Source organism: Podarcis vaucheri, assembly GCF_965113315.1.
Source record: "Podarcis vaucheri genome assembly, chromosome: 2".
Lineage (NCBI taxonomy): Eukaryota > Metazoa > Chordata > Lepidosauria > Squamata > Lacertidae > Podarcis > Podarcis vaucheri.
This window is the reverse complement of record NC_138760.1, coordinates 115502429-115521874: the sequence shown is the minus strand read 5'-3', so window position 1 is coordinate 115521874 and position 19446 is coordinate 115502429. Positions and strand designations below refer to the sequence as shown.

The following is a 19446-nucleotide window of genomic DNA, read 5'->3' as shown; positions in this document are numbered from 1 at the left end:
CAGAAACAGGGAACAGTGACATGCAGCAGCAGCAGCAGCAGCAAGACAGGCGCCCTGTCAAAGAATACCTCCCATTCGACCACTCCCATGAATCTTTTTTTTTGGGGGGGGGGACCATGTACTTTAGATGCCTGCCAAATGTACACTAAGGATGTGAAAGCAATATTCTTCACAGGAAATACTGAAAAAAGTGGAAGGCGGTTTTAATTTGTAAGGAGAGAGGGGAAGTTCTTTGCTTTGCCTTCAGTCGTGACAAAGCGATAAATTTAAAAAGCAACCCCGATTTTCAGTGCTTTCTAACAAAGGATGGGGAAAATTTATAATTTATCTTAGAGACCACTTTAACAAAGTTCTGGTCTTCTTGGTTTCTGAAATTTCCAGTCAGTTTTGCCATTTCGGCATAGTCCAACAGTTTAATCTGTTATTCCTCCTTGGTAGGGACTTTATCTTTTTTCCATCTCTAGAATTCTGAGGGATTTTTGGCCAAGGCAATGACCGCAGAAGCAATTAAATGTTTTCTCAGCAGTCCAGATAACAAAACGTAAACAGATCTCACATTCCCCCTTTGTGAATATGTAGTTGCCCAATGTGTACGCAGGTCTAAAATGGTGTCATTTCCTCAAAAGATTTGTGTGTCTGCAATGGAAACGGGTGTTTCTTTCGTTCCACAGGTTTACTACCACTACCTGGGCATGGGGGACCCTTTGGCTGTGAAGTCCATGCGTGCTGTCCACCTCTTCTCCTACCTTTGCCACCCTGTGTACCGGCGGTTTCTCCTCATCCTGTGGGCCGTTCCCTGCCTCTCCCTTGAACGCCTGCTCCTCGTGTTGCTCTTCATGGCCTACATCACCTGCGCCCACAACCTCGACCAGCAGGACTACCTCTACCTGCAAGCTCAGCTGGACAAGAATGGCCCCTCCGTCCTTGGGGGGGAACTGAACCAGTGTGGCCCCAATTTTATATGTGGGTGCTGGTGTCCTAGTATATTGGGTCCTGAGAGCCTGGTACCTTGCACTCTTCCATGCTAAGCACTGAACGATGAAATGTGCCTTATATCTCTTTTTGCTTTTACGCACTCGGGACTTGAGTGGTCTGTAAATGGGACCTAAGAGTTCTGGCTTCCAGCAGGCCTACTTTACTACAACTCTTAAAACACATATAAGGAGTTCTATATGGTGATCCCAGGTCAAGCCACATGGCCCAGTAGGTTGGAATCCTTGAGGAAAGAGGTGGAACTCCAAAGATGGCCGAATTCAACCCCAAGTTCCTTGGAGGGAAGTCTCTAGAGCAGGGGTTGGGGAAAGCCCATGGCCCTCCAGAAGTTGGTGGACTTCAGCTGCCATCAACATGAGGTGGTCAGGTTGTTGTTGTTTGAGGGAGGCTTTTTTACAATTTACAACTGCAGACAGCAGGCAGGTAGGTCAACAGACAAAATGTTCCCCATCTCTGGGAAAGCTGGGCCCTGTGGAATCAGTGGGGCACTGCCCCAGTAACCTCAGTCTGCCCCCAGCCATTCCCCACCTGCTAGCTGGCTTTACTTACAACCAGTCAGGGGGTGGCTCTGTCTGTCATGGACTCTGCTGCTGGCCTTTCTGCCCAAGAGGACACCAGGCACACCTGACTGGGATTCTGCAGCTGTTAAAAAGCATAGCAGACGCCTCAGCTGAAATTAATTATAATAGCAAAGCATTAGAACTGGGTTTTGCCATTCATTTTTTGCTACAGAACTTCTGTCCAAGTGATTTTTAAAGTACAGTGGTGCCTCGCAAGACGAAATTAATTCGTTCCGCGAGTTTTGTCGTCTTGCAATTTTTTTCGTCTTGCGAAGCACGGTGTTGGGAAAGTTTTGGAAAAGCCTCAAAAACCACCAAAGTCTTTAAAAACCTCAAAAAAGGCTACCACACCACATTCTATGAGTTGCTCCTCGAAGTCAAGTCACAACTGTATTAACGGTGTTAAGAAAAAGGAAACAAACTTGCAAGACGTTTCCGTCTTGCTAAGCAAGCCCATAGGGAAAATCGTCTTGCGAAGCAGCTCAAGAAACAAAAAACCCTTTCGTCTAGCGAGTTTTTTGTCTTGCGAGGCATTCATCTTGCGAGGTACCACTGTATAGGATTTTTAACTTTGATTCACAAGCAAGAACTATTTTAAAGAGGTAGCAGCCTAGATAATTTGTGGAGTGGGCTGTGAGGTTTTTTTTTGCTTTTTGCAAATATACCTCTTCAGTACAGTGTCTTCCAAATACATTTCTGTTCCAAGCAAGCAATCAGAATTCATTTCCCATCCTCTTGCTTCTGTCGCATCAATACAGTTCCAAAGCATTCTTAATTCCAAGGCCTACCTGGGCTGAAGAAGACAAGGCCTTGAGAAAGATTCTGGTCAAGATGGCCGTCCAGCAGTGGACCACCTGCCTCTCAAACCCAAATATATCTCCATGCGGTGGGTGACTTTTAACTCGCCCTGCCCATCAGAATTAATGACAAAAAATATGATTTATATGATCTTTGAATCAAATACATTTACAGGCAAAAGCGGGCTGTGGGGGGCAGGGGGTGATTCTAGGATTATGTCTCCAGGCTCTACCTAGCAATGGTTGATATTTGCCTTCATTTGTAACTCAATGCCTTGAACATCCATTAGCATTTCTTTTTAAATGCTGATAATGCTTTTATTGTAGCTTTTTTTCCTGTAACCTCTTGCTAACAAAGTATTTTTATACACATGAAAAGCAAATCTTGGATTGAGAAGATAATGGTTTGTAAAGTAAAAAAAAAGTGTGTGTGTGTGTTTTTTAAAAAAATATGTTTGTATCTGTTCTGAAATTTGGTTTTAATGTAAAGTGTTTCAATATATTTGGGTTTGTTTATAAAGCAGAAGTGACCAGCTGCTCCTGGAAGCTAAAAATGAGTTCTGTATCAACAAAAGTTTTACCTAAAATTATTCATGATGACAAGTTGTAAGAAACATGAGATTTTAAACCCCTGAGCTTTTGAAATACAACTCCCATCAACCTTGGCCGTACGGGCTGAGGCTTATAAGAGTCGTTGCCCAACATGTGAGCAACCCCATGTTGGATATCCCTGCTCTATACTTTATTGTTATTTATTTCATTTCTATACTGCTTTATATTTTTAAGAAAAACCTCAAAGCGGTTTACAGCATATTAAATCAATAAAACATAAATAAAACCATTTGAAAAGAGTGAAATACAGTGGTGCCTTGGGTTAAGAACTTAATTGGTTCTGGAGGTCAATTCTTAACCTGAAACTGTTCTTAACTTGAGGTACCACTTTAGCTAATGGGGCCTTCCACTGCCGCTGTGCAATTTCCGTTCTCATCCTGAGGTAAAGTTCTCAACCCGAGGTACTACCTCCAGGTTAATGGAGTTTGTAACATGAAGTGTTTGTCACCCAAGGTGTTTTTATCCCAACTTACTACTGTATAGAGTATACTGTCAAAGCAATATAACAGAAAACTAAAATATTACCTTAAAAGATTTCAAAGTAAAACATTACAAAGGAGGTCAACTACAGAATACAAATTTAACATAGTAGGGCTGGGTGACCGTAGGCCAGGTGGGAAAGGCATTGCAGGGAGTGGCCTTCACGCCTCACAGGCGGGCGATGTTCCTCCGGCCTCATGAGCAGCCTCTCTAATGGGACCCAAGGGTGTTTAGGGTTGCAATTAACTTAATCTTCCCTAGATCTGCTTTTAGCAGAAGCATGTGCCACTTCCACAGCCCATCTTCAAAGTCAGAGTAGCAATCTGGGGACACGTTTTTTTTAAAAAAAGAGAAAAAAAGTTATTATTAAAACGCTATTTTTAAAGAAAAATTAAGAAGTAATCTCTTCTGTGGTCTCCTCTGTCTTGCAGCCTTCCTCTGGGCCCTGGCCTGCTCTCTTGGAGTGGAGTAGGCTCAGGTCGGGCCTGGGTTCGGTCACGTATCCTTGCCCTCCCAGTGCTCTCCTCACTCTGCTCCTCAGCGGCAGCAGTGGCATGGCAAGGTCGGGGATCCCCTCTTTTTTCTCCTTCCTCTTTCTCTTCCTTCTCCTTCTTCTCCCTGCCTTGGCTCCGGGGTTTTCCTGGCCCCGGAGCGCTGCTGGGCAGTTGGCCAGGTGCTCTCGCTCCTGGCTTGATTTGGGTCGTGGGGGGGGGTCAATGGTTTCCCCAGTTCCTCCTCAGCAGTGGAAGCGTCAGTGGCAGTCTCAGCACCCTGCAGCCAGCCTGGTAGCGCAGTTGATTCTGGCTGGCTTCAGGAGCTGCTGCTGCCATGGCGCCCACTATTTTGCCTCGCCAGAAGTCCCCATATGATGTGTCTTGTGCCGTTGAAACAATCATGCAACATTCATTCCCTACTAATAAATGTACAACACTTAAAATATAAACCCAGGGACATTAAATGATATCCAGGGACATTCCAGGGGCGGATTTTGTCCGGGGACAGATTTGTAAATCCGGGGACTTTCTCCAGGAAATGGGGACGTCTGGTAACCATAGTTCAAGGTTGCAATTAACTTAATCTTCCCTACCCCAGATCTGCTTTTAGCAGAAGCATGTGCCACTTTCACTGCCCAGCTTCAAAGTCAGAGTAGCAACCACATGTATCGTATAAGCACGCTTGGCTCTTTCTGTTCGGCGTTGCTAAGGCTCTCCTCCCCCCGCCCCCTCTCATGAAACAACAGCCTCCTTTTAAGCACCCCAACAGGTATTTACATTCCCCCCACCATTACTCTCATGGCACATGTATGATACAGGCGCTTTGCTCTAATGCCTCCTGAAGCATCTTATGCTCTGAGACAAAGGGGCGCTCTCCTGCTAAAAGCACACACGCTGATTACAGGCGTGTACTCAGGAGAAACAAGAACCAGCATTGCGCAGAGAAAGAAGCATCCCTTGTAAATCTCTACCTTTATTCTCCAAGCCCCCGGGGCCTAGACCCAAGCCCACGCTTTCTCCCCTAAACCAAAACCTAACCGCAGTCTCCAGGGATTGTGCTGAGGAGAGCTGCACTGAGACACAATGCTGGGAGACTCCCAATCCCCATTAGTCTTCCTAGGAGCAGGACTGTATAGATTTGGAACAGTGGTTTGCAGAGGAACATAGTTCAGAAGGCAGAAATACTGGATGGGGAACAGCTTGAAGAAAAAACACTGGGGGGAAGAGAGCTAACTGATTCATTGTCTCTGGAAAGCATCCATCCAATTCCCCCAAGGTCAGGGAGAGCTGCGAAAGTGGCAGGACAGAAAGCACAGAGGGTGCGAGCCCAGGTTACAAGATGCAGAAGTGACATGGGTGACTAGGGATGTGAGGGGGTGTACCTCTTCATTGGGAGCACTGCCATTTGTGTGAAGACGGGTTCTTTGTTCTCTCGCTGGAATCATTAAAGTTTCTAACTGGTACGAAGACTCCTTTTCTTTTGTTCTGCTTATCTACGGCCAAGGGGGAAGGAAGCCATTTCCCTGAAGCCTGACAGATGCTGATCCACAAGACAAGGGGAGCCCATCATTTTGGCAGTGAAGGGCGGAGGTCAAAACTCAACATATTCATCACACACCTTTAGCATTCCAGATTCACACTCTCCCCCTATTTATCTAGCAACAACTTGCCACGTCTTTTGTACATATAGTATATGTGACCTTCATTACTTTTATACATATATATATACGTGTGTGTACAAATTTAAATACAAACACCAGAACATCACACGGGTTCCATGCATTTAAAATGGATTTCCGCCTTTATGAATTTCTTGATGTGAAGTAAAGAGTGCACCTTGAGTGGAACATGGCATACATTTATGGCTTTTCACCTGTGTGAATTCGCTCGTGAATATTAAGGTCTCCACACAGTCTGAAGTTCTTTCCACATTCAGTACATTTAAAAGGTTTCTCCCCCGTGTGAGTTCGTTGATGGCCTCTAAGGGCTCCACTCTCACTGAAGCTCTTTCCACATTCAACACATTCAAATGGTTTCTCTCCTGTGTGAGTTTGTTGATGTATTCTAAGGTTTCCACTGTCACTGAAGCTCATTCCACATTCAATGCATTTAAATGGTTTCTCCCCCGTGTGAGTTCGTTGATGTTTTCTAAGGTTTCCACTTTCACTGAAGCTCTTTCCACATTCAATACATTCAAATGGTTTCTCCCCGTGTGAGCTCGTTGATGTTTTCTAAGGTTTCCACTTTCACTGAAGCTCTTTCCACATTCAATACATTCAAATGGTTTCTCCCCTGTGTGAGTTTGTTGGTGTATCCTCATTCTTCCACAGTGACTAAAGCACATTCCACATTCCCTGCATTTAAATTGCTTCTTTGTTCTTCCCAATGAATTCACAGATGGCTCCATAGAATTCTGACCATCCTCTTCCTCACCTATTTGGGAGTTGGGGGGGGGAGAGAATACTGTTAGACATTTAAGAAAGACAAGAAAGAAACTGAAAACACGTCAATTCCCATGTGCACTTTCTCTTATTTTCACGCGCTCTCCATTCTCCACTGTCCTCTCCATGTTCCAAATTTTTAGGAATGCAGATGAGATAATGGCAAGAGAAACCCATGATCACTCCATTCACACTTAAGAAAGCACCATCATTTTATAGTAGATATCTATAGTGGAACTGGCTTATAAGACACATCTCTGTCTTTTTCTTTTTCAAGTGAAGAAATGATCTCATGCTCCAATAGCAGTCTCTCCTATGAGGAAGAAGTATAACTGAGGTGTTCCTATGCCACATGTAAGTGTAAAATTATTACAACGTATTACAACCTAATAACAGCCTGCTGCATCGGGCAAAGACCCACCTAGTCAAGCATCCTGTTCTCACAGTGGCCAAGCAGATGCCTGTGGGAAACCAGCAAGCAAGATTTCAGCCCAAGAGCCCTCTGCCCTCCTGTGCTTTCCAGAAACTAGTATTAAGAAGCATTATTGCCTAGGACCACATGGGCAGAGCACAGACACCAGCCTAATCCCCTTTTTTTCAAGATATCCAACTTTCCGGCTGTCAGTTTCCAGTAGGATAGAAGTCCATAGATTAACTATGCTTCTGTTTATTCATCTTTTGGAGTCCTTTAAGGCTCATAAATGTATTATGAGCTAAGCTTTTGTGGGCTGCAATCTGTCAAAGTGGACACTTGGTTAGGAAAGATGGTGCCACTATAAACCTGTGAGTCTCTTTGTTGGTTTTGTACACTTAATTTGAAATTTGTACCAAGGTTGTACCACTGTATCTCCATGTAAACTTATGGAGGGACAGAATTACAGGCGCTCTATCAATTATCCCACTCACCCACTCTCACACATAACCCCTGACTGTAAGACTGGCAAGTTTACACAATTTGCTTATAATACCGGCCACTCTTGGTCTTCATATGCCCAATCCTATGTGCAGAGCCTCCAGCCAAAAACAAAGAGCTGCTTTGAAAAAGGCCTCACCCTTTTCTTCCTTCCTTTCTTCCCCTTCCTGCCTTTGGTCTCCTCTCCATCTTTTACTCTTTCTCCCTCCACCATCCAGCCATCCATGTCCCCATCTCCTCTCCCCTGGAACTCACCAGATTTCTCCGAGGGTCCCGGGAGGGGATGATCAGAGGTTGTAGGGAGGGATGCAGGAGACAGCTTGAGTAGGTCAACTGTCCATCTTCCTCCATCCATCCTGACCAGGTTTGCAGGTCCAACTTCTTGAGGAGCACAGAAGCCAAAGCAAGTTGTAGCTTCCTGGGAGGAAGAAGTCTAGGGAGTCTCAGAGCTCCTGCAGGGATTCTGCCCAAGACATTCTGCTGCCCCTGTAGAAGCCCCTATTGGGCACCCTCTTCCCAAGAGCCTCCACCCATTTTCAAACACCTTTGGCAATTCCTTCCGTCTGCCTGTCCCTTCTCCCTTCCCAAGGCTGGCATGGCATGGGCAGTAGTGGCCTTGTGGCAGTTGCCCAAAGGGCCACAACAAATGTAACAATGTGTATCTCGGTAAATACTTGAGTGTGCTTCTACAACAGAAGTTATGGTTGTCTGTCCTTTATGAAACTGCTTATTTTGCAAGTTGCCACCCCTCAATAGGGGCAAAAATACTGCTAATAGGAGAATCACAAAGATACAGCTGAAAGCTAGAACAGGAGTTGCTATATGATGCAAAGAAAAAGATACAAAATACAGAAAAGCAAAAACAATTAAAATCAAATCAATCTTTTCATATCTTATCTTTCGTTTACTTGTTTCCCTGACCTCCTCACACCTCCCTGTTCCCTCCTTGTTTTTATCTTATTCCTCTACCTGAATGTATTATATCTTTACATTCTCATCTGATAACAATCCATTTTTACATACTCCTTTATAGCATTGCTGCTAGAACCACTTAACTTCATGCCAACATCATTCTAACATTCATTAATTTTGCAGTGTTTATGTAGATAATCTTTAAATTTCTTCCAATCTTCTTCCACCAACTCTTCTCCCTGGTCTCGGATTCTGCCGGTCATTTCTGCCAATTCCATATAGTCCATAACTTTCATCTGCCATTCTTCCAGGGTGGGTACATCTTGTGTCTTGCAATACTTTGCAATGAGTATTCTTGCTGCTGTTGTAGCATACATAAAAAAGTTCTATCCTTCTTTAACACCAATTGGCCGACCATGCCCAAGAGAAAGGCCTCTGGTTTCTTGAGGAAAATATATCTAAATACCTTTTTCATTTCATTATATATCATCTCCCAGAAAGCCTTGATCTTTGGGCACGTCCACCAGAGGGGAAAGAATGTACCTTCATTTTCTTTACATTTCCAACATTTATTATCAGGCAAATGGTAGATTTTTGCAAGCTTGACTGGTGTCATGTACCACCTGTATATCATTTTCATAATATTCTCTCTTAAGGCATTACATGCCGTAAATTTCATACCTGTGGTCCATAACTGTTCCCAGTCAGCCAACATAATGTTATGTCCGACATCTTGTGCCCATTTTATCATAGCAGATTTCACCGTTTCATCCTGAGTATTCCATTTCAACAGCAAGTTATACATTCTTGATAATATCTTACTTTTGGGATCTAACAGTTCTGTTTCTAATTTTGATTTTTCCACCTGGAAGCCAATTTTCTTGTCCAGATTATAAGCCTCCCTTATTTGATAATAAAGGAGCCAATCTCGCACTTTATCTTTTAGTTTCTCAAAACTCTGCAATTTCAATTTATCTCCTTCTTGTTCCAAAATCTCCCAGTATTTCGGCCATTTGGCCTCCATATTGAGCTTTTTCTGAGCCTTTGCTTCCATCGGTGATAGCCACCTTGGGGTTTTATTTTCAAGCAAATCTTTATATCTTATCGAGACATTGAACAATGCTTTCCTGACAATATGGTTTTTAAATGCTTTATGTGCTTTGACCTTGTCATACCACAAATATGCACGCCACCCAAATACATTATTGAAACCTTCTAAATCCAAAATGTCTGTGTTTTCAAGAAGCAGCCATTCTTTCAGCCAGCAAAATGCTGCTAATTCATAATAAAGTCTAAGGTCTGGCAGGGCAAATCCACCTCTTTCTTTTGCATCAGTTAGTATTTTAAATTTTATTCTGGGCTTCTTGCCCTGCCAGACAAATCTGGAAATATCTCTCTGCCACTTCTTGAAACAGTCCATTTTGTCCAAAATTTGCAATGCTTGAAACAAAAACAACATTCTTGGCAATACATTCATTTTTGTAGCAGCAATACAGCCTAGCAAGGAAAGCTTCAAATTTGACCATATTTCTAAATCCTTTTTCACTTCTGACCAACATTTTTCAGTGTTATCTTTAAATAAATTCAAGTTCTTAGCGGTCATATTAACCCCCCAGGTATTTTACTTTCTTAACCAATGTTAAACCTGTCTCCGTCTGAAACCTCTCTTTCTCAATCGGTGTTAGATTTTTCTCGAGAACTTTAGTTTTTAACTTATTCAACTTAAATCCTGCAACCTGACCAAATTCTTGAATTAATTCCAATACTCTTTTATTACTAGATTCTGGCTCCTGTAATGTTAGTACTAGATTGTCTGCAAAAGCTTTCAATTTGTACTGTTTGGCTCCGACTTATATACCTTTAACCAGTTGGTCCCTTCTGATCATATTTAGGAGAACCTCCAGGACCAAAATAAAGAGCAATGGGGAAATTGGGCAACCTTGTCATGTCCCTTTCTCTATCTTAAATTCCTCCGTCACCACATTGTTAACAATTAGTTTAGCCTTTTATTCTGAATAAATTGCACCTATACCATTTCCAAAACCTTGACCAACCCCCATCCCTTGAAGTTTTTTCTTCATAAAACTCCAATAAATGTTGTCAAAAGCTTTCTCCGCGTCCACAAATATCAAAACTGCTTTAGTATTAATGTTCACTTGTAATTTTTTTAAAATATTAATGATATTCCTCGTATTGTTCAGACAAGTGTCTGCCCGGGAGAAAGCCTACTTGGTCTTGATTCTTTGATTCTCAGAATCTAGGTTCCAAAAGTCTGCAAATTCCTGCATAAGAAAGTCACTTAGGTTGTCTTTCTCAAGTTCAGGTACAGCCCTGATCCTCAAGTTCGTTTGTTTTTCCTTCAATTCAATCATAAACAACATTGACCTATGGTCCTCGAGTTGCCTACATATCGGTGGTATCTTCTCCTCTACGGCAACTGCTTTTTCCTTTGCTTCTTCAGCTGTCTTTCGGGTCAAAGTAGATTCCTGCAGCAATTTCTCAATAGTTTCTGTATTAGTATTCACCTTCTGTCCCAAAGTTATTAATGTTTGTAGTGTTTTGATCAATTTTAGTTGATGCTTCAGCTACTTGTTTAATTTTTCCAAAGATTCATTAGTTTTGCCTAATGCCAGAACTAAAACATCTTCAGGTGCCATTCCTTTTGACTTAAGTTGAACAGATGCTGCCCCTGGTGGTGCAGAAGGGCCAGATGCTGATGCTCTTCGCTGCTGCCACGATTTACCAGACCTTGTTGTTTTTTCTTGAAGCAAGTCTATTTTTTCTTTTCCATCTGCCATAACACTTTAACTGGAGCCCAAGGTCGATCCCACGGCCAGAGTTTGTTTTGAATTGGAAAATTCCCCTGGCCAGTTGTTGTAACAATTTCAAACTTCCTCTAGGGGGACACAGTAACAGTCAATACTTGTTGCATTAAAATAACTCTTTCTAGTCCCCCATTTAACAAAATAAGCAACAGTTTCAATTTCAGTTAGTTTTCTGTTACCTTAAAATCAGGAGAAACCAATCAGAAACAATGTATCTCTCTTGCAGAGTTAGCTGTCAAAAATTACATTGTCCATAAGCAGCGCGCTTCACAATGCAGCAATCTTATTGTCCATTGGCAGCCCGTTCCCAGGCTTTAAGCGGTGGACTTTTGTTTCCTTTCCTCTCTTTTTGCAGGAAAATTTACTTCTCTCTCCCCCCCTCCTGCAACCAAGGGAGGGAGATCTTTTGTATTGATGTTAGGATTACAGTCCTTTTCAGTCGACTTTCCAGGTCTTAGCTTAGAAGGTCTTTGCTTTGATCTGTTCACAAGAAGCGGGAGGCGGACTTCCTGTTTAAACCTTCCCGCTTCGGTGCCAAATTAAACCTTTGTTTCCCTTATTTTCAGATCTTCAGATTTAACCTACTCACAGGTAGTTGTTTTGATGGCCGAATTGTCACAGGAAAAAAGTCAGCGCTCTCCGGCAACAGCTGTGCGGCTTCGCTCCACGGAAGAAACAGTTGGTTCTTAGCACCACGCCGCTCACCCCGTTCGCTCCAAAGCCCGTAGTCGGGTTCCCTTGTAAATTAGGGGGGCGCTGAAGGTGCCCGCCGAGTCCCACGGTCACAGGTTTCACCCGCCTGTGATTTTTAGAGGGGTCCCCACTTCGCCGCAGCGGAAAGACCAAATTTCCACAAAGCTTAATCCCTCAAAGTTAGAGGGAATCCACCATTCCCGATGGCGCCAACCCCGGAAGTCGAGTCTTCTCTTCTCATGAGGTGGCCAAAGTATTGCAGCCTCAGCTTCACGATTTGTCCTTCCAATGAGCACTCAGGGCCGATTTCCTTAAGAATGGATGCGTTTGTATAGACATGCAAATTTTTTAATGAATACAGAATATTAATTTTTTTTAAAAAGGTTGCAATCAACTTAACATATGCAATACACTCGCTTCGCTCTAATGCCTTCTGAATTAACTTGCACTCTAAGACAAAGGGATACACTCCTGCTAAATGCACACTTGCTGATTACAGGCACATACTTGGGAGAAACAAGAACTAGCCTTGCGCAGAAAAAGAAGCATCCCCTCTACTTCTCTTCCCTTCTCCCCTCGCCCCCACCCAAGGGCCAGGCCCATGCTTGCTCCCCTAAACCCTAACCTAACCAGGGACCCAGCTGAGGAGAGCTGCACTGAGGCGCATTTGTGAGAGCCTCCCTCTGAATCTTCCCGGGAGCAGGAGGACTGTATAGATTTGGACCAGTGGTTTGCAGAGGAACATAGTTCAGAAGGCAGAAGATGGGAAATACTGGATGGGGAACAGCTTGCAGAAGAAATGGTTGATCTTTGCCTTAATTTGTAACTCAATGCCTTGAAGATCCAATAGCAATTCTTTTTAAATGCTGATAATGCTTTTATTGTAGCTTTTTTATTATTATTTCTGTACCGCCTTGCTAACCAAATATTTATATATATATGAAAAGCAAATCTTGGATTGAGAAGATAATGGTTTATAAAGAAAAGGTTTTTTTTTAAAAAAAAATTGTTTGTCTCTGTTCTAAAGAATGGCCAAGAATGATGGGAGTTGTAGTTCAAAAACTCAAGGGTGGAAAATCTCACGTTTCTTAGAACTTATGGGCGTTGTTTCCCAACATCTGAGGTACCCCATTTCCCTAAAGCAGACAGATGCTGCTCCAGAAGACAAGGGCAGCCCATCATTTTGGCATTGAAGGGCGGAGGTCAAAACTCAACAGATTCATCACATACCTTGAGCATTCCAGATTCACACTCTCCCCGTTTATCTAGCAACAACTTGCAACTTCTTTTCTACATTCAGTATATGTGACCTTCATTAATTTAATACATATATATGTGTATACAAATTTAAATACCAACACCAAAACATCAAACGGATTCCATGCATTTAAAATTGATTTACGCCTTTATGAGTTCCTTGATGTGAGGTAAAGAGTGAAACTTGAGTGGAACATTGCATACATTTAAATGGTTTCTGCCCTGTATGAGTTTGTTGATGTATTCTAAGGTTTCTACTTTGACTGAAGCTCTTTCAACACTCCATACATTTAAATGGTTTCTGCCCTGTATGAGTTTGTTGATGTATTCTAAGGTTTCTACTTTGACTGAAGCTCTTTCCACATTCAATACATTTAAACGGTTTCTCCCCTGTGTGAGTTCGTTGATGTATTCTAAGGGGACCACTACTACTAAAGCTCTTTCCACATTCAATGCATTTAAACGGTTTCTCTCCAGTGTGAGTTCGTTGATGTATTCTAATGTCTCCACTACGACTAAAGCTCTTTCCACATTCAATGCATTTAAATGGTTTCTCCCCAGTGTGAGTTCGTTGATGTTTTCTAACGTCTCCACTACGACTAAAGCTCTTTCCACATTCAATGCATTCAAATGGTTTCTCCCCTGTGTGAGTTCGTTGATGTGTTCGAAGGGCTCCACTAGAAGCCAAGCTCTTTCCGCATTCAATGCATTCAAATGGTTTCTCCCCCGTGTGAGTTTGTTGATGTGTTCTAAGGTCTCCACTACAACGGAAGCTCTTTCCACATTCCATACATTCAAATGGTTTCTCCCCTGTGTGAGTTCGCTGATGTGTTCTAAGGGCTCCACTACAACTGAAGTTCTTAGCACATTCAATGCAATTAAATGGTTTCTCCCCGGTGTGAGTTCGTTGATGTGTTCTAAGGGCTCCACTACAACTGAAGTTCTTTCCACATTCAATACATTCAAATGGTTTCTCCCCTGTGTGAGTTCGTTGATGTGTTCTAAGGGCTCCAGTATGACTGAAGCTCTTTCCACATTCAATACATTTATATGGTTTCTCCCGTGTGAGTTCTTTGATGTATTCTAAGGTCTCCACTACGACTGAAGCTCTTTCCACATTCAATGCATTCAAATGGTTTCTCCCCTGTGTGAGTTCGTTGATGTGTTCTAAGGGCTGCACTAGAAGCCAAGCTCTTTCCGCATTCAATGCATTCAAATGGTTTCACCCCTGTGTGAGTTCGTTGATGTATTCTAAGGTTTCGACTTTGACTGTAGCTCTTTCCACATTCAAAACATTCAAACGGTTTCACCCCTGTGTGAGTTCGTTGATGTATTCTAAGGTCTCCACTACGACTGAAGCTCTTTCCACATTCAATGCATTCAAATGGTTTCTCCCCTGTGTGAGTTTGTTGATGTGTTCTAAGGGTTCCACTAGAACCCAAGCTCTTTCCACATTCAATGCATTCAAATGGTTTCTCCCCTGTGTGAGTTCGTTGATGTATTCTAAGGTCTCCACTACGACTGAAGCTCTTTCCACATTCAATGCATTCAAATGGTTTCTCCCCCGTGTGAGTTCGTTGATGTGTTCTAAGGGCTCCACTACGACTGAAGCTCTTTCCACATTCAGTGCATTCAAATGGTTTCTCCCCTGTGTGAATTCGTTGGTGTGTTCTAAGGTTTCCACTACGACTGAAACTCTTTCCACATTCAATGCATTTAAATGGTTTCTCCCCTGTGTGAGTTCGCTGATGTGTTCTAAGGGCTCCACTACAACTGAAGTTCTTTCCACATTCAATGCAATTAAATGGTTTCTCCCCCGTGTGAGTTCGTTGATGTGTTCTAAGGGTTCCACTACAACTGAAGTTCTTTCCACATTCAATACATTCAAATGGTTTCTCCCCTGTGTGAGTTCGTTGATGTGTTCTAAGGGTTCCACTACAACTGAAGTTCTTTCCACATTCAATGCGATTAAATGGTTTCTCCCCTGTGTGAGTTCGTTGATGTCTTCTAAGGTCTCCACTTTGACTGAAGCTCTTTCCACATTCAATGCATTCAAATGGTTTCTCCCCTGTGTGAGTTCGTTGATGTCTTCTAAGGTCTCCACTTTGACTGAAGCTCTTTCCACATTCAATGCATTCAAATGGTTTCTCCCCTGTGTGAGTTCGTTGATGTAGTCTAAGGTTTCGACTTTGACTGAAGATCTTTCCACACTCCATACATTCAAACGGTTTCTCCACCGTGTGATTTCGTTGATGTATTCTAAGGTCTTCACTACGACTGAAACTCTTTTCACATTCAATACATTTAAATGGTTTCTGCCCTGTGTGAGTTCATTGATGTATTCTAAGTTTACCACTTTGAGTGAAGCTCTTTCCGCACTCCATGCATTCAAACGGTTTCCCCCCCGTGTTAGTTCGTTGGTGTTTCCTCATTTTTCCAGTGACTAAAGCACATTCCACATTCCCTGCATTTAAATGGCTTCTCTGCTCTTCCCACTGATTTCAGAGACCTCTCCGTAGAATCCTGACCATCATCTTCCTCACCTGTTTGGGGCAGGGAGAGAATCCTGTTAGACTTTTAGGAAAGACAATAAATGAACTAAGCACATGTCAATTCCCATGTGCACCTTCTCTTATTTTAACACCCTCTCCATTGTCCACTGTCTCCATGTTCCAAATTTTTAGGAATGCAGATGAGATAATGGCAAGAGAAACCCATGGTCACTCCATTCACACTTAAGAAAGCACCATTATTTTATAGTAGAAATCTACGGTGGAACTGGCTTATAAGACACATCTCTGTCTTTTTCTTTTTCAAGTGAAGAAATGATCTCATGCTCCAATAGCAGTCTCTCCTATGAGGAAGAAGTATAACTGAGGTGTTCCTATGCCACATGTAAGTGTAAAATTATTACAACGTATTACAACCTAATAACAGCCTGCTGCATCGGGAAAAGACCCACCTAGTCATGCATCCTGTTTTCACAGTGGCCAAGCAGATGCCTGGGGGAAACCAGCAAGCAAGATTTCAGCCCAAGAGCCCTCTGCCCTCCTGTGCTTTCCAGAAACTAGTATTAAGAAGCATTATTGCCTAGGACTGCGATGGCAGAGCACAGAAATCCGCTTAATCCGTTTTTTAAAGATATCCAAGTTGCTGGCCATCACTGTCTCTTGTGGGATGGAAGTCCATAGATTAACTATGCTTCTGCTTATTCATCTTTTGCAGTCCTTAAAGGCTCATAAATGTATTATGGCTTACGTTTTTGTGAGCTGCAGTCTGACAATGTGGAATCTTGACTAGGAAAGCAGGTGCCACTATAAACCTGTGAGCCTTTTTGTCGGGTTTTTGTACTTATTTTGTACTTAAGACTTAATCTGCAAAGGACTGCTTTGAATACATGGGTGGCCCTTGAATAAAGAAGAACAAGGCACCTTGCTTGCATCTGGATCCCCTGGGAGAGGCAGTGGATCCAGGGATTGTGAATGAACAAGACTTCTGCCTTCCGTGCGGTGGGAGTGGGTGGGTTAAAAGTGGGGGAGAGACCTCCCCCTCCTGTCCTTTTGGGAAATAGGAGCTTTTGCCGTGAGTAAGCAACTTAGATGGCAAGTTCTCAAGAGAAGCACTTTGGAGCACTGCTTGCTCATGCTATCTGTGTGTGCATGTGTGTCTTTGGACCTAGAAGACAACATACACTAGTGGTCAAAATTGTGGAAACCTTGGAGAAGGTGTTTTTCTGGGGTTTGATGGCTCATAATTCCCCCCCCCCTTTTTGGGAGTAATACCATAAAACTATATATCAACGGAAAGATACAGTGGTTAAGAACTTTGCTTCAGAATGAAAACAGAAATTGTGCTCTGGCGGCACGGCGGCAGCAGGAAGCCCCATTAGCTAAAGTGGTGCCTCAGGTTAAGAACAGTTTCACGTTAAGAACAGACCACTGTAATTTAAAGTACCACTGTAATTTAAAGTAGAATGTAATACAACAACTTTTAGGAAGGATTGCAACATAAATAAGCAGGACATTTGTCAGTGTGTTATGTGATTGCAATCAAGTTGGCTGGGGATTTTTTTGTTCTTTCAGTTAGTGAACTTGTAAAATGTAATAAAATACAATAAATGTCACAAAGAGTTGACTTTGTGATTGCGGGCTTCCAGGCTGGATCATGGAGGAAATGGAAGCGCCCAGGGCTTTGTCTGAGTAAGACCGAGCCCTTAGGGGGATTTCAGGCCACCGAGGAGAGGTTTAGGGGCAAACCCCCCCCCACCCGCACAAAACTCTGCAGAAGAGTGGGGCTGCAACGGGGTCCAGCTGAGCCCCAGGTCTCCCGTCAAACCGGTTCCCGCAGTTGCATCAGCAGTGGGTGGGGGAGGGGAAGACGGTCGAGGCGGGCTGTCGGCTCCAACGCACACCTGAATAACCGAAGCCTAAAAGCCGCCCTCTGAAGTGACAGATCTTCTGTTATAAGGTAAAAGAAAAAGAAGCTTTTGGAGAGGAATTTAAAAATTTGGACTTAATTCAATTTGAACTTCAACGTGAGAAGTATTAAAAATGGAAGCCGTACTTCTGCTATTCAGGGGAGAACCCTGCAGAGACGTTTTGTGAATAAGATGGAATGAGATGAAAGCCCAGAAAATCCACATTTCAGCCTCTGAGTGAAAGCAAATGTATTTTTAACCCTAAAATTCCTGCTTTGCTGAAAGAACAGGATTTGTAAATAGTTGCCTCTCAGTTTTGACAAGCTCTGCGATTTGAATATCCAACAACTTGGAATTTTTTGAGACATCCACCAAAGTCTGGCAGGATTAGACCCTGTGTAGCTGGAGGGGTGATAAAAAAGGAAAGTGGCCAACATATAGAGATTTGTTAATAGAAGAGGAGAAAGGTTTGAAATTTAAAAGTTATGAAAACTTGAAAGGTACTTTACAAAGTTGGTTGCATCACAGACAAATTAATGAGCAATTTAAAGAAGATAATAAAAGGGGGTTCAGCTATACTATCTCAAACTTTCAAAAGGAAATTGTGGAGGGAAATACCAAATTATTGAAGAGATCGTATAACATTTTGCTATATGGAGAGACTTTAGATGAGAAGGTAAAATCGGCCCAAATAAAATGGGCTCCGGATGTTGGGTTTAATATACAGTTGGAGGAATGGGAACGTTTATGAAAACAAATGTAAAGTTTACAGATTGTATATCATTAAGAGAAAATTACAGTGGTACCTTGGGTTAAGTACCATATTTTTCGCTCTATAACACACAGATTTTTTCTCCTAAAAAGGAAGGGGAAATGTCTGTGCGTGTTATGCAGCGAATGTGTGGTCCCTGGAGCCGAAAAATCAGGCAAAAATCAAACCGCGCTTCAGGGAGAAGGGAAACCTGAAAGGGAAACCTGAAAAGAGGAAGTGGGTGCTTTCCTGCATTCTGCCTCAGGGTCTTACTGCCCACCCTCCTCTGTTTCGTTACTGTGTTTGCTCAAACGGAACAAAGAGCAGGGAAAGCCCCTCCCCTCCAGGCAAGAAGAGAGGAAAGCAGAGCGTCCCTCTAATTCCTCCCCATGCTCCGGAGGGAACAATGTTTGTGAAGGGAAGAGAGATTACAGGTTCAGTTTAAAATTCTGATTTGACTTTCTGCTTTTTGTTTTTGGAGACACACAGCATTCAAATATGCTTTCTTCCATTTAAAAGGATGAAATCCTTAAACAGTGTTTTGCCTGTAAATTCATGCGATCTGGAAGATTACAGTGTCTGTACCTCTTAAGGGATGGCAAAGCTTAGGTTTCGCTGCTAAATAGTTCTTAATGCAGTTAAAATGCTTTCTTCTGTCAAGGCAGTTAAATAAAATACGTATATATCAGGCAGCCGGAAAACATGCAGGTGGGAGGGGGAGGGAGAGGGAGAGAGAGAGAGAGAGAGAGCACGCTGGCTGGCTTGTGTGGGTGGGTGGGGGGAAACTTTTGCCTTCCTGTCCTCACGTTATAGCCCTCTCCTGCATTCTTAGCCTTCTGTGTTTTTCCTTCCCTCCCCACTTAAAATGTGGTTACAAAGCATGGATCCACATGGATCCTCAGGATCTTTGCATTGGGTCACCCCAAATTCACCATCAGAGCACACAGCATGTCCATGGCTACAGCCTGCCCGCCCAAAATCACACACCCACTGTTGCCTGGGGCTGCAATGGTGCAAAAACGTGGTTACAAAGCATGGATCCACATGGATCCTCAGGATCTTTGCATTGGGTCACCCCAAATTCACCATCAGAGCACATAGCATGTCCATAGCTACAGCCTGGCCCCCAAAATCACGCACCCACTGTTGCCTGGGGCTGCACTGGTGCAAAAACATGGTTACAAAGCATGGATCCACAGGGATTCTCAGGATTTTTGCATTGGGTCACCCCAAATTCACCATCAGATCACATGTCTGTGGCCACAGCATGAAGCACAAAAATGACACGTCCACTGTTTCAT

The 19446-nt window shown here is 43.0% G+C and overlaps 3 protein-coding genes across 3 annotated transcripts in view; 1 reads left to right on the top strand and 2 right to left on the bottom strand.

Annotated features, from left to right (window-relative positions):
- Positions 1-1751, top strand: part of NRM (nurim) — a 143494-nt gene extending 141743 nt beyond the window's left edge. Inside the window, exon 5 of the transcript XR_014216072.1 lies at positions 1361-1751. The gene's annotated coding sequence lies outside the window, so the exon portion shown is untranslated. The remainder of the gene's footprint in view (positions 1-1360) is intronic.
- The window catches only part of LOC309524682 (uncharacterized protein), a 139826-nt gene extending 132118 nt beyond the window's left edge, over positions 1-7708 (bottom strand). The window contains exon 1 of the mRNA XM_082209571.1: positions 7546-7708. Coding sequence (XP_082065697.1) covers positions 7546-7641 — 96 coding nt within the window. The 5' untranslated portion in view covers positions 7642-7708. The remainder of the gene's footprint in view (positions 1-7545) is intronic.
- The window catches only part of LOC309525304 (uncharacterized protein), a 42858-nt gene that overhangs the window by 19280 nt on the left and 4132 nt on the right, over positions 1-19446 (bottom strand). The window lies entirely within an intron of this gene.